The sequence below is a fragment of the Chlorocebus sabaeus genome, chromosome 9, assembly GCF_047675955.1.
Source record: "Chlorocebus sabaeus isolate Y175 chromosome 9, mChlSab1.0.hap1, whole genome shotgun sequence".
Classification (NCBI taxonomy): Eukaryota; Metazoa; Chordata; class Mammalia; order Primates; family Cercopithecidae; genus Chlorocebus; species Chlorocebus sabaeus.
Window position 1 is genome coordinate 135,808,148 of NC_132912.1, and position 11,111 is coordinate 135,819,258.

At 64.1% G+C, this 11,111-nt stretch overlaps 2 protein-coding genes across 2 annotated transcripts; both read left to right on the forward strand.

The window, feature by feature from the left end:
- The first annotated feature begins 353 nt into the window (after positions 1-353).
- On the forward strand, positions 354-1,697 carry UTF1 (undifferentiated embryonic cell transcription factor 1). Its single transcript, XM_008019134.3, has 2 exons — positions 354-1,007; positions 1,107-1,697. Exons 1-2 carry the CDS (start codon positions 458-460, stop codon positions 1,580-1,582), a joined length of 1,026 nt encoding a protein of 341 aa, XP_008017325.2. The 5' UTR covers positions 354-457; the 3' UTR covers positions 1,583-1,697.
- A 6,449-nt stretch (positions 1,698-8,146) lies between these two features.
- On the forward strand, positions 8,147-10,565 carry VENTX (VENT homeobox). Its single transcript, XM_008019133.3, has 3 exons — positions 8,147-8,372; positions 9,943-10,103; positions 10,185-10,565. Exons 1-3 carry the CDS (start codon positions 8,147-8,149, stop codon positions 10,563-10,565), a joined length of 768 nt encoding a protein of 255 aa, XP_008017324.2.
- Positions 10,566-11,111: the final 546 nt, after the last annotated feature.

Sequence of the window (11,111 nt, forward strand, 5' to 3'; positions counted from 1 at the left end):
TCGCGTGCAGGTGCTGAGCCCGGGCTGGGGGCGCGGGCAGCACTGGGGTCCGGACAAGGGGGCGCCAGCGCCTTCCGGAGCGGGAGGGGCTCCGCACACACCTCGAAGGGGACGGGGGGGGGGGGCTCGGCACCGGCTAAAAGCGAACGGGGCTCAGGCATCGCTGCGCCTCCGTTAAACGCCTTTAAGGACAGAACCACTGCGGACTCTGTTTCCGACCGAAGCCAGGCTTTGCTCTGTCTTCCCCGCCGCGGCGCCAGGACGGACCCCTTAGGACCCGGCGGGCGGACGGGCGGGGCGAGGCGGGGCGCGCGGGGCGGGGCGGGGACGGTGGGAGGGTCGTGTAGACCCGGCTCGGACGGCGCGACGGCGGCGCGGGGTGCTCAGAACGCGTGTGGGCGGCCCGGGCGGCGTCCTACCCTCTCTCCATCTTCGCGCGTCGCGCCCCGGCCCAGGGATGCTGCTGCGGCCCCGCAGGCCGCCCCCGCTCGCGCCCCCCGCGCCGCCGTCGCCCGCCAGCCCCGACCCCGAGCCGCGGCCTCCCGGAGACGTCCCAGGGACCCCGCCCCGGAGGCCCGCCTCGCCCAGCGCGCTGGGGGAACTCGGGTTGCCAGTGTCCCCGGGCTCGGCGCAGCGCACGCCCTGGAGCGCCCAGGAGACGGAGCTCCTGCTGGGGACGCTGCTGCAACCGGCCGTGTGGCGCGCGCTGCTCCTGGACCGCCGCCAGGCCCTGCCCACCTACCGCCGCGTGTCGGCCGCGCTGGCCCGGCAGCAGGTGCGCCGCACCCCCGCGCAGTGTCGCCGCCGCTACAAGTTCCTCAAGGACAAGTTTCGCGAGGCGCACGGCCAGCCGCCCGGGCCCTTCGACGAGCAGATCCGGAAGCTCATGGGGCTGCTGGGCGACAACGGGCGCAAACGGCCCCGCCGCCGCTCCCCCGGGTCCGGGCGCCCCCAGCGCGGCCGCCGCCCGGCCCCCAACGTGCACGCGCCAGCTCAGGCCGAACCAGGTAAGCGGGGTCTGGGGGGCCGGATGGGGCCGAGGGCTGCGGGGGAGGGGCGGGCGCGCCCCCCGAATCCCCGCCCGACCGCCCTCTCCGCGATCCCAGACGCCACTCCGCTGCCCACCGCCCGCGACCCCGACGCGGACCCCGCCTGGACGCTCCGCTTCAGCCCGTCCCCGCCGAAGTCTACCGACACCTCCCGCGCCCCCAGATCCCCGCCAGCCCCCGCCCCGACCGCTCTCGCCACCTGCATCCCCGAGGACCGCACGCCCGTCCGCGGTCCGGGTTCCCCGCCGCCGCCCCTGGCCCGTGAAGACCCCGACTCGCCGCCCGGCCGCCCCGAGGACTGCGCGCCCCCTCCGGCCGCGCCCCCGTCGCTGAACACCGCCCTGCTGCAGACCCTGGGGCACCTGGGCGACATCGCGAACATCCTGGGCCCGCTGCGCGACCAGCTGCTGACCTTGAACCAGCACGTGGAGCAGCTGCGCGGCGCCTTCGACCAGACGGTGTCCCTGGCCGTGGGCTTCATTCTGGGCAGCGCGGCCGCCGAGCGAGGGGTCCTCAGGGACCCGTGCCAGTGAGTCCCGGCTGCGGCCAGCCTCCCCTCCCCAGGCCGAGGCCCCTCCGCCCTGCCCCCTCCTGCTGCCTTCCCACCCCCGCTCCTGGGTCCATTCAATAAAAAGATTGTTTTCCTAGTGTCCGGGCTGTGGAGGAGTGCGGGTCTCCAGGCGGGGAGGGAGTGGCGCCCGGAAGCGCTGGCGCTGCAAAGGTCAGGGCAGGGTTGCAACACTCTCAACACAGAGAGGAGCTCCCACTCGCTCCTGAGGTGTGGACGGAGCTCCGTGGGGCGCGTCCAGATGTAGGCCCAGGAGTCCAGGCTCGAGGCTGGTGGGCGTGGTGCTTTCTGCCGGGTCCTGGTTACACACCCGGTTCTCAGGGCCACACCAGACTCTCCCTGTCCTCCTGGGGAGCCCCACTGAGTAAAACGGAGGGGGAGGGGGAGTTCCGCTGGGGGTCCCTAGAAAAACTGAGGCTGACCGCCCCCCTTGACTCAGTGCAGGGATGGGGGTTAGAGTGGCGGCCTCCACACTGCCAAGCAGAGAACCCCCTTTGACCCAGGAGTAGCTTGGGGCGTTCCCAAGGTCCTCCCATAGCCTTGGGCAGTCTTGAACGACCTGGCTGAACTCTCCCAGGTCCAGGGCGACAAAAGAGGAAGAGGAGCCACACAGCTCCAGGGAGAATGTGGTTTTGTCTCCAGGGAGGCGGCTGGTCTGGGTGGGCCCAGGGAGGCGCTGAGTGGCTGTGGCGTGATCCTTGGGCAGAGGCTGAGGGCAGGGCCCTGACAATTTTGAGAAAACCGAAGCAAACCTGCCCGGGAAGCAATTTCCAAGTAGCAATACAGGGCCCCACCCTGGACCCCTGAGTCAGAAGGGGGCTTGGGTGGAGCCGGAGATACAAATGTAGCCTGTAGGAGTTCCGCTGGCATAACAATACCTGCAAATTAGCGGGCCCATCCAGAAAGACAAGTGGCTTGCCCAGGGCCATGCAGCTAAATGGGGCTGGGGGTCCCCACCGGCCCAGCACCCAGCAGTCCTGAGGGGTTCCCTGTGGGTGGTGGAGTTGCAGCCCCTCCCACACATGCCTTTCTGGGGCTCCGGAAGAATAGGTCCCGTGAGTGCTAATGGCAGCTCCTGGGGAAATGAACGGCTTGCCCAGGTCTGAGGGGAAGGCCTGTGAGACCACGCCTGCAAGAACTGACTGCAAGCCTCACCTCATTTAAGACACTGAGGCACCGGATGTTGTGGTTCACGCCTGTAATCCTAACACTTTGGGAGGCTGAGGCGGGTGGATTGCCTGAGCTCAGGAGCTCGAGACCAGCCTGGGCAACACGGTGCACCCCCATCTCTACTAAAAACACAAAAATTAGCTGGGCATAGTGGCACGTGCCTGTAGTCCCAGCTACTCAGGAGGCTGAGGCAGGAGAATTGAACTGCTTGAACCCGGGAAGCAGAGGTTGCAGTGAACTGAGATTTCGTCACTGCACTCCAGCCTGGGCGACACAGACTCTGTCTCAAAAAAAACAAAAAACAAAAACACACTCTAAGGCCAGACGCGGTGGCTCACGTCTGTAATCCCAGGTCTTTGGAAAGCCAGAGGCGGGCAGATCACTAACGAGGTCAGGAGTTTGAGACCAGCATGACAAACCTGGTGAAACCCCATCTCTACTAAAAATACAAAAATTAGTCAGGCGTGGTGGCATGAGCCTGTAATCCCAACTACTCAGGAGGCTGAGGCAGGAGAATCGCTTGAACCCGGGAGGCGGAGGTTGCACTGCACTGCAGCCTGGACGTCAGAGCAAGACTCCGTCTCAAAAAAAAAAAAAAAAAAAAAGACACTCTAGGCCAGGCTTGATGGTTCACGCCTATAATCCCAACACTGGGAGGCCTGGGCGGAAGGATCACTTTGAGCTCAGGCGTTTCAAACCAGCATGGGCAACATGGTGAGAGCACATCTCTATTAAAAATCAAAAAAATAGCTGGGCATGGTGCCATGCACCTGTAGTTTCAAGTATTCAGGGTAACGGGTAGGAGGATTGCTTCAGCACAAGAGGTCAAGGCTGCAGTGAGCCCAGATTGTGTTACTGCAGTCCAGCCTGGGTGACAGTGAGAACCTGTCTCAAAAAAAAAAGTCTAGCATCAGCTCCACCCTGCTGTGTTCCCTGAGAATCCCCAAGCTGCTAAAAACCTGTTGGATGAGCCAAGCTTGCAGACATTCCCCTTCACATACACAGCCCCCAAAGGTCAGAGTCACGGGCTGGGGCCACAGTGGGGTCTGAAACAGAGCTTAGGTGCACCCTACATGACCCTGTCGCTCCAGAAGCTTATGCCTGACGGCAAGCCCAGGTCCCGACAGCCACATCCCAGCAAACACACCAATACCCTAAGGGTGGGGGCTGTGCCTCTCTATCACTTGGGGTTACTGGACACTCGGCCCTGGAGGAAGGACGCACCTCTGGGTTGGAGCCATTTAGGGGCACCAAGCAGAATTAATTTCCCTTTCTGCTCAGGCAGTGGGCCGGGGGCCAAGTGCTGTGATCCTCCTGAGCCCGGTATCAGAATAATTAATCTGAACATGCAGGCCCCGGACCTCTAATGCTTTCTAATCTGGTGCAGGGAGTATATTTTGGCTGTTTAAATCAATCTAGGGGCCGGATGCGGTGGCTCATGCCTGTAATCCCAGCACTTTGCGGGGCTGAGGCAGGAGAATTACTTGACCTCAGGAGTTTGAGACCAGCCTGGGTAACATGAGAAAACTCCATCTCTGCAAAAAATACAAAAATTAACTGGGCATGGTGGCATGCACCTGTAGTCCCAGCTTCACTGGAGGCTCAGGCAGGAGGATCACTTGGGCCCCAGAGGTCAAGGCTGCAGTGAGCTGTGATCACATGAGGCACTCTGGCCTGGGCAACAGTGAAAGCTTGTCTCCAAAATAAGTAACTCGGTCTGCGGGCATGGCAGGATTAGCCTCCTGTGTGCTGTTGGCTTAGCGCTTCTTTTTTTTTTTTTTAGACAGAGTCTTGTTGCCCAGGTTAGAGTGCAATGGTGCAAGCTCGGCTCACCGCAACCTCCGCCTCCCAGGTTCAGGCGATTCTCCTGCCTCAGCCTCCCGAGTAGCTGGGACCACAGGCGTGTGTCACCACCTCTGGCTAATTTTGTATTTTTAGTAGAGACGGGGTTTCCCCATGTTGGTCAGGCTGGTCTGGAACTCCCGACCTCAGGTGATCCACACCTGGGGCCTCCCAAAGTGCTGGGATTACAGGCTTGAGCCACCGCGCCCGGCCGGCCGGCTTAGCGTTTCTTCAGCCCCCAGGCACCAGACCAGCACCACTTCCTAGTGGACAAACGAAGGGGAATGGGGACATGGGGGTGTCGGAGAGGGGGGCATGGAGGTGTAGTGGAGGGGGGTTTGGGGGTGTGGGGAGTGTGGTGTGTAGGGGTGGGGGAGAGTGGGGTGTCGGGGAGGGGGAGCTTGGGGTGTTGGGGAGTGAGGCGCGTGGAAGTGTAGGGGAGGGGGAGCGTGGGGGTGTCGGGGAGAGGGGCGCGAGGATGTGTAGGGGGAAGGAGCATGGGGGTGTGGGGGAGAGGGGCGTGTGGAGGTGGGGACGTGGGGGGTATCGGGGAGGGGGGCACATGGGGGTGACGGGGAGCGGGGTGTGGGGGTGTCAGAGGAGAGCGTGGATGTCTAGGGGAGGGTGAAGAGGGTGGGCGTCGGGGAGGGGGAAGTGTAGGATGTCTCCGGGAGTGGGGAGCACGGATGTCCCAGAAGAAGAGGAAGCGTGAGGGTTTTGGGGACGGGGAAGCGCGGGGGTGTCGGGAAGAGGGAATGCGATGGTGTCAGGGAGGCCGAGGCCGCGGGGGTGGGTGTTTGGGGGGGATTGGGGCCTCCCCCTCAGGTGGTCTCAGAGTGCTCGGAGGCTTGGGCGAGTCGTGACGGGGCCGGCGGGAGCAGGGCGGTCTGGACCCGGCGGCAGCACGCGCTAGGTCCGGTGCCTGTCCTCAGGCCGTGGACTCGGGGGGAGCCCGTTTCGGGGACTAGTTGGGCTCCGGGCTGTGCGTGGGGGCGGGGCTGCCAGCCTGGGAGTGACGCGGGACTTTCCTGCCCAGCGCAACCCGGCCTGGACCCCGAGGGTGGGGAATGGGGCGACCCCCGCGGGGACCACGCTGTGAGGCGTGCAGGGCGCAATTCTCGGGGCTGGGCTGCCCCAGGGGCTGGGAGGAAGGAGGCGGAGGAGCGCCCAAGTCTCCTACCCATGGCGGCGCATCAGGACGCGTCCCAGAGCTGGGGGCGGACGGAGGCTCCGAGGCGGAGGCTCTGGTGACCCCAGACCTGGGCTAGAGCAGCCTCCGCGGGCCCTGGAGGGAGGGTGGAGGCAGAGCGGGGCTGGGGTGGGGGCCCAGGACGAGGGGCTGTCTGACCCTGCCGTGTGAAGGTGAGGCTGCCTTCGGACTTGGCGGGGTCGGAGAGGGCGGTTCAGGTGGAGGTGGTGCGGGGGAGCTGGGAAACTGGCAGGAGGAGCTCTCTGCAGAGCTGGGGGTGGGGGGGCTGAGCCACGTGCAGAAGGTGGCTGAGACCCCGGGGCCCGGGCCCCCGGAAATTAGAGATGGAGAAATGGAAGGCTGGGTGCTGGCGTTTCACAAATCCATGCTCGTGGTTTCCTCTTTATGTAAGGGATGCTTCTGGGCCTTTTCCCTGCCTGTCGAAAGTTCTGTGTGTGTGTTTGGGGGGCGGGGTGGGAGGTGAGGGTGTGCTGTGTTTTGCTCCACTTTGAGGCACCGCCCCGCCGCAGCCCCCACCCTCAGGGCCTCTGCTCCCAGGTGGCAGGGCCGCTCCCACTGCGGGAGGGCTGGGTACCTGCCTCATGGGGCATCCTCGGGGCCAGCCCTGTGGCCGTAGGCATCTGGGCCCTCGCTGCCCCTGGCCGGAACACTCCCCTGGTCCTGTGCAGTGGCTTCAAATCCCCTCTACCAGGGGTGACCCGGTCTCTCCGGAGATGAAGTGGGGAGGGGGTCTAGGCCGCCTTCCTGGCCCCCCAGCCCTCCTGGTTTTATCCCCGAGGCCACGTCCAAAGCCCCCAGCGCCCCACCCCTGCCAGCCTCCCCCTTGAGGGCCCAGTGACCTAACTGGGTCGGCAGAGTCCGAGGAAGACCAGGGTCAGCGGCGGCGCGGTCCGTTCCCCGACCCGGTCACCTGTGACCCACCTGTTCCCCGCTGAGGTCCCGCCCCAGCGCCCGCCTCCCGGGCTCCTCCCTCTTCTCTCAGCCCGGGAGGCGCCGATAGCCGGGTTGGGCGTAACTGTGGGGCGAGGCTCGCGGGTCTTTCTGATTTCGGAGAGCGGGGTGGGCGCTGAGGCAACCGCGGTCAGGACCCTGGACCCGGTCTGCGCTGAAACCCCGCATGGCTTCGGGGGCCGGACCTGCGCCCGCGCCTAACCCCGGCCGCCGGAGACGCCGTGCGGACCCCAAGCGAGTGCGCGGAAAACACCGTCCTACCCTCGGCGTGGGCGCAGCGCGAGTCCGTGTGTCCCGGAGCGCGGGTCCGAGGCCGGAGGGAACGCTCGCAGCGTGGCTGCCTCCCACCCGGCCACTTTGGTCCCCGCGCCCCACCCCGACGGCGCAGGCGACCCGGGGACGCCCAGGACGCGGAGACGCAAACAACTCGGGACTGAGGTTCGCGGGAGCAGCGGCCGCGCGTCGCGATGACCGTCCCGGGAGCCCGTGCTCAGGGCGTCCCCGTGAGGTTTGGGCTCCACAGTCCCCGGCGGCTCTGCCCCCGCCCTGGCCGCAGTGGGGACAGCCCAGCTTGGCGGGGACGCGCCAGTCCCGGAGCCGAAGCGGAGTTCCTACCCCGCCGCGCGAGGCAGTGGTTCCGGCCCTTCCAGCTCCGGATGGGGTCAGGGAGCCGCCCGCGCCCGCATGCGGAGGCTGCTGCGATGACCGCGGGAGTGAGTCCCCCAGAGGAGCCGGATTAGGGCTGGAAGCGGACGAGTGCCCCGAGAGGCCCCTTCCGACATTGCCGTCCCCGCGCGCCGCTCCCCGAGCCCTCCGCGTCTTTCCCGGAAAGCGTCCCTCGGTTCCTGCGCGACCGCACAGCCTGGACGCAGCGCACGCGGGCACCGGCTGAGTCCGCCCTGACTCTCCCAGCCTGAAGCCTGCTCGCCCTCGGGTGTCCGGGCTGGGCACAGGCGCCAGCGTCCCCCTGGAGAGGAGAGGTCGCCCGGCACCGCCCAGGCCAGGCCCGAGTGGGAGCGGGACCCTCCTACCTTCCAGCAGCCTCGGCCCGCGGGGTGGGGGTTGGAAGAGATGAAAGGAGGTGACCGATCCCGAACCGTCCCCTCTCCATTAACCAGGGCCCGCAGCCCCGCCCCTGCCCCAGACACGGAGGAGCCGGGGAGGTGTGAACGGTCTCCTTTGTGTCTCTGAATCGAAGGCAATTAGGCCCTGCACATCTGGGCATTAGCCGTGTATGCAAACCGGGCTCCCGCCCCCTCCTCCCGGGCTTATAAACGCCGCCGCCCGGCGAGGCCGGAGGTGGATCCTGCGCCTGGCCAGCCCCGCCCGGCCTTCCCTCCGGCCCACCTGGCCGCCATGCGCCTCTCCTCCTCCCCACCTCGTGGCCAGCAGCAGCCCTCCAGCTTTGGCTCTGTGGACTGGCTCTCCCAGAGCAGCTGCTCAGGGTTGACCCCCACCCCCAGGCCTGCCGACGTCTCCCCGGCGAGCCTCCCTGGCCCGGGCCGGGAGCCCCCTCAGGCCATCAGCATCAAGGAGGCCGCCACGTCCTCAGATCTGCCTGCGTCGGAGAGGACCGTGGCTGGTAGGTCCGGGCGGGGGGTCCCTTCCTCCCCAGGTGGAGATGGGAGTCGGGGAGAGGCCAGGAGCCCGGTGGCTGAACTCCCCGCGGTGCGGGGCGGACGAGGTCAGGGCCGGGGACGTTTCCAGGAGGGCCGGCGGAGGCCTTGCCTGCGCCTCACTGGAGCACAGCTTCCCTCGAAACCAGACGGGGATTTTCTCTCCGTGAGCCCCCGGTGGGCTCCTCTGCCTCCCTTGGCACCCCGTTCCTCAGCTGTGTCCCTGTCCCCCACCGCGGCCTGGTGCCGAGGGACTGTCCAAGGGGTCCCTGTCCGCACCTCTCTGCCCAGATTCCGGGCGCTCACTGAAACACAGCGCGGGCGCGGGCACCTGTGCCCTTGGTGTTCCAGCCCCGCAACCATGGGACCCAGTTCCGGGGATCCGACGATTTGCCAACCCCCCCCTGCCCCCAGCAAAGCCGGTGCCTGCTCAGCATCTAGGCTCAAGCTCATTCCAGGCCACCTGGAGCACAGCTGTCTTGTAAAGAGCCTGCAGGTTTGCTGTAGGGGTGGAGGTGATCCGGTCCCTGCAGAAACTCTGAAGTTCGGTCTGTGGCCCAGAGATGCTCTGTTGTCTGCTCAGAACAAAGGTTCTCCGCGTTTGTGTTTTAGTCTTTGTGACATCGTTGCCGCTCTTAGGTTGAAAGTAGTACTTGGTCAAAAGTGGGGTTAACATTGTAAGTTTTCATTTTTAAAAATTTGACTGATCCTTATGAAGTAACTTTGTACTTAAGGGAAATGAAAATTTAAATGTATTCTCCTCAGCTAGCTATCCTGCCCCACCCCAAAAAAGCCAGCCATTCCTGTCCCCCAACCCCCTTCCTGATCCCAGTCCTACAGCCCTCCTTGCCACAAGGCTTTTGCTTTTTGGATCTCCCATGTGCTTTCAGGCTAACGTGAAGACAGATTTTGTAAAATACGCTTCCTTCCGCAGAAACTCCAGTGAGCATTTGGGTCAGACTTGCGTTAAATGTTGAGCTCGTTTCGCCACGTTGGCCTCCTTCCTGGGACCCAGACCACAGACCACCTTGTGGGGTTGTTTAGTGCCAGCCCCCATTCCTTAACTTAGAAATTAGAAAACAGACTTGACCAAGATGGGCCTGGGGATTAACTGAGCTGGACTCTGCTGGCTGAGGAGCCGGAGCCCAGGATAGGGACTGAGTTCCCTGGGTGGGTCCCCAGGCCTTTGCATGTAATGGACTCTACCGTACTTGCCTGGAAGTCTGCAGGAAGGGCATCCTGGGAACCGGCTTCTGGAAGGGAAGTGTGGGATGGGGCCGAACTGAGTGAGCTGAGCCAGCGGAGTGGAGGGCAGGCCTAAGCTGCTGGTAGCATTCCCCCTCCCCTGAGTCACCTCTCTGAGCCCCTTTCCACACGCACGTGACCTGGAGGCTGCGGCAGGGCTGCTGGTCACTGTCAGGTGAGAAGATCTGCCATGCCCAGCCCCCAACATGGCTGTCCTCACCTGTTACCCGTGGGCGGGGCTTGCCCCACGGGGTGGCAGGCTCAGCCAAATGCTGTTACTTTCTATGCCAGGATTGAGTAAGGAGCCAAATACCTTGCGGGGCCCCCGTGTCCGCACAGCCTTCACCACGGAGCAGGTCCGCACCTTGGAGGGCGTCTTCCAGCACCACCAGTACCTGAGCCCTCTTGAGCGGAAGAGGCTGGCCAGGGAGATGCAGCTTTCAGAGGTCCAGGTGAGGCGGGCCGGGCTGGGGTGGGCAAGGGTGGGCCGGTGGCCTAGTCTCACCTCTGCTCTGATTTTGGTTTTCCTGCAGATAAAAACCTGGTTTCAGAATCGCCGGATGAAACACAAACGGCAAATGCAAGAACCGCCGCCAAACAGCCCCTTCCTGGGGTCTCTCCACGTGCCCCCAGCTTTCCACTCCCCGTCTTCTGGCCTTGCCAATGGCCTGCAGCTGCTGTGCCCTTGGGCACCCCTGCCTGGGCCCCAGGCTCTGATGCTGCCCCCTGGCTCCTTCTGGGGTCTCTGCCAAGTGGAACAAGAGGCCCTGGCGTCTGCGGGGGCTTCCTGCTGCAGGCAACCTCTGGCGCACCACCCCCCAACCCCAGGAAGTGGCCTGCCTGCACCGGGACCAGCCCTGCCCACGGGGCCCTGGGGCCTGTGCGCTCTGCCGGAGACAGGGGATGCCTTTTGAGGAAGCGCCTCTGACTCTCTCCCACGCTCACGGTCTTGCGGATTGCACCTGGCTCCTACCTGGAGGACTCAGCTGTTGTGTTTACATCGTGGTGGTGCCTCTCACCCTGACCACACAAAGATTCTGGAGATTTCTGGAGAATAGATATATATGTATGTATGTATCTCTCTATATATATATACACACACACACATACATATATATATATATTTTTTTTTTTTTTTTTTTTTTCTTAAGACGGAGTCTCGGTCTGTTGCCCAGGCTGGAGTGCAGTGGTGCGATCTTGGCTCACTGCAACCTCCACCTTCCGGGTTCAAGCGATTCTCCAGCCTCAGCCTCCTGAGTAGCTGGGATTACAGACACACGCCACCACGCCCAGCTAATTTTTTCCATTTTTAGTAGAAACGGGATTTCACCATGTTATCCAGGCTTGTCTTGAACTCCTGACCTCGTGATCCGCCTGCCTCGGCCTCCCACAGTGCTGGGATTACAGGCTTGAGCCACCGCGCCCGGCCAAGAACAACACTCTCACAGACTACAAAGAGC

What these genes read in the sequence shown, in the direction of transcription:
- UTF1 (XM_008019134.3), top strand. Translation starts at nt 458, where the DNA reads ATGCTGCTGCGGCCCCGCAGGCCGCCCCCGCTCGCGCCCCCCGCGCCG. An exon ending in GCCAGCTCAGGCCGAACCAG is followed by an intron (nt 1,008 to 1,106) that starts GTAAGCGGGGTC and finishes CCGCGATCCCAG; the next exon opens with ACGCCACTCCGCTGCCCACC.
- VENTX (XM_008019133.3), top strand. Translation starts at nt 8,147, where the DNA reads ATGCGCCTCTCCTCCTCCCCACCTCGTGGCCAGCAGCAGCCCTCCAGC. An exon ending in GTCGGAGAGGACCGTGGCTG is followed by an intron (nt 8,373 to 9,942) that starts GTAGGTCCGGGC and finishes TTTCTATGCCAG; the next exon opens with GATTGAGTAAGGAGCCAAAT. An exon ending in TGCAGCTTTCAGAGGTCCAG is followed by an intron (nt 10,104 to 10,184) that starts GTGAGGCGGGCC and finishes GTTTTCCTGCAG; the next exon opens with ATAAAAACCTGGTTTCAGAA.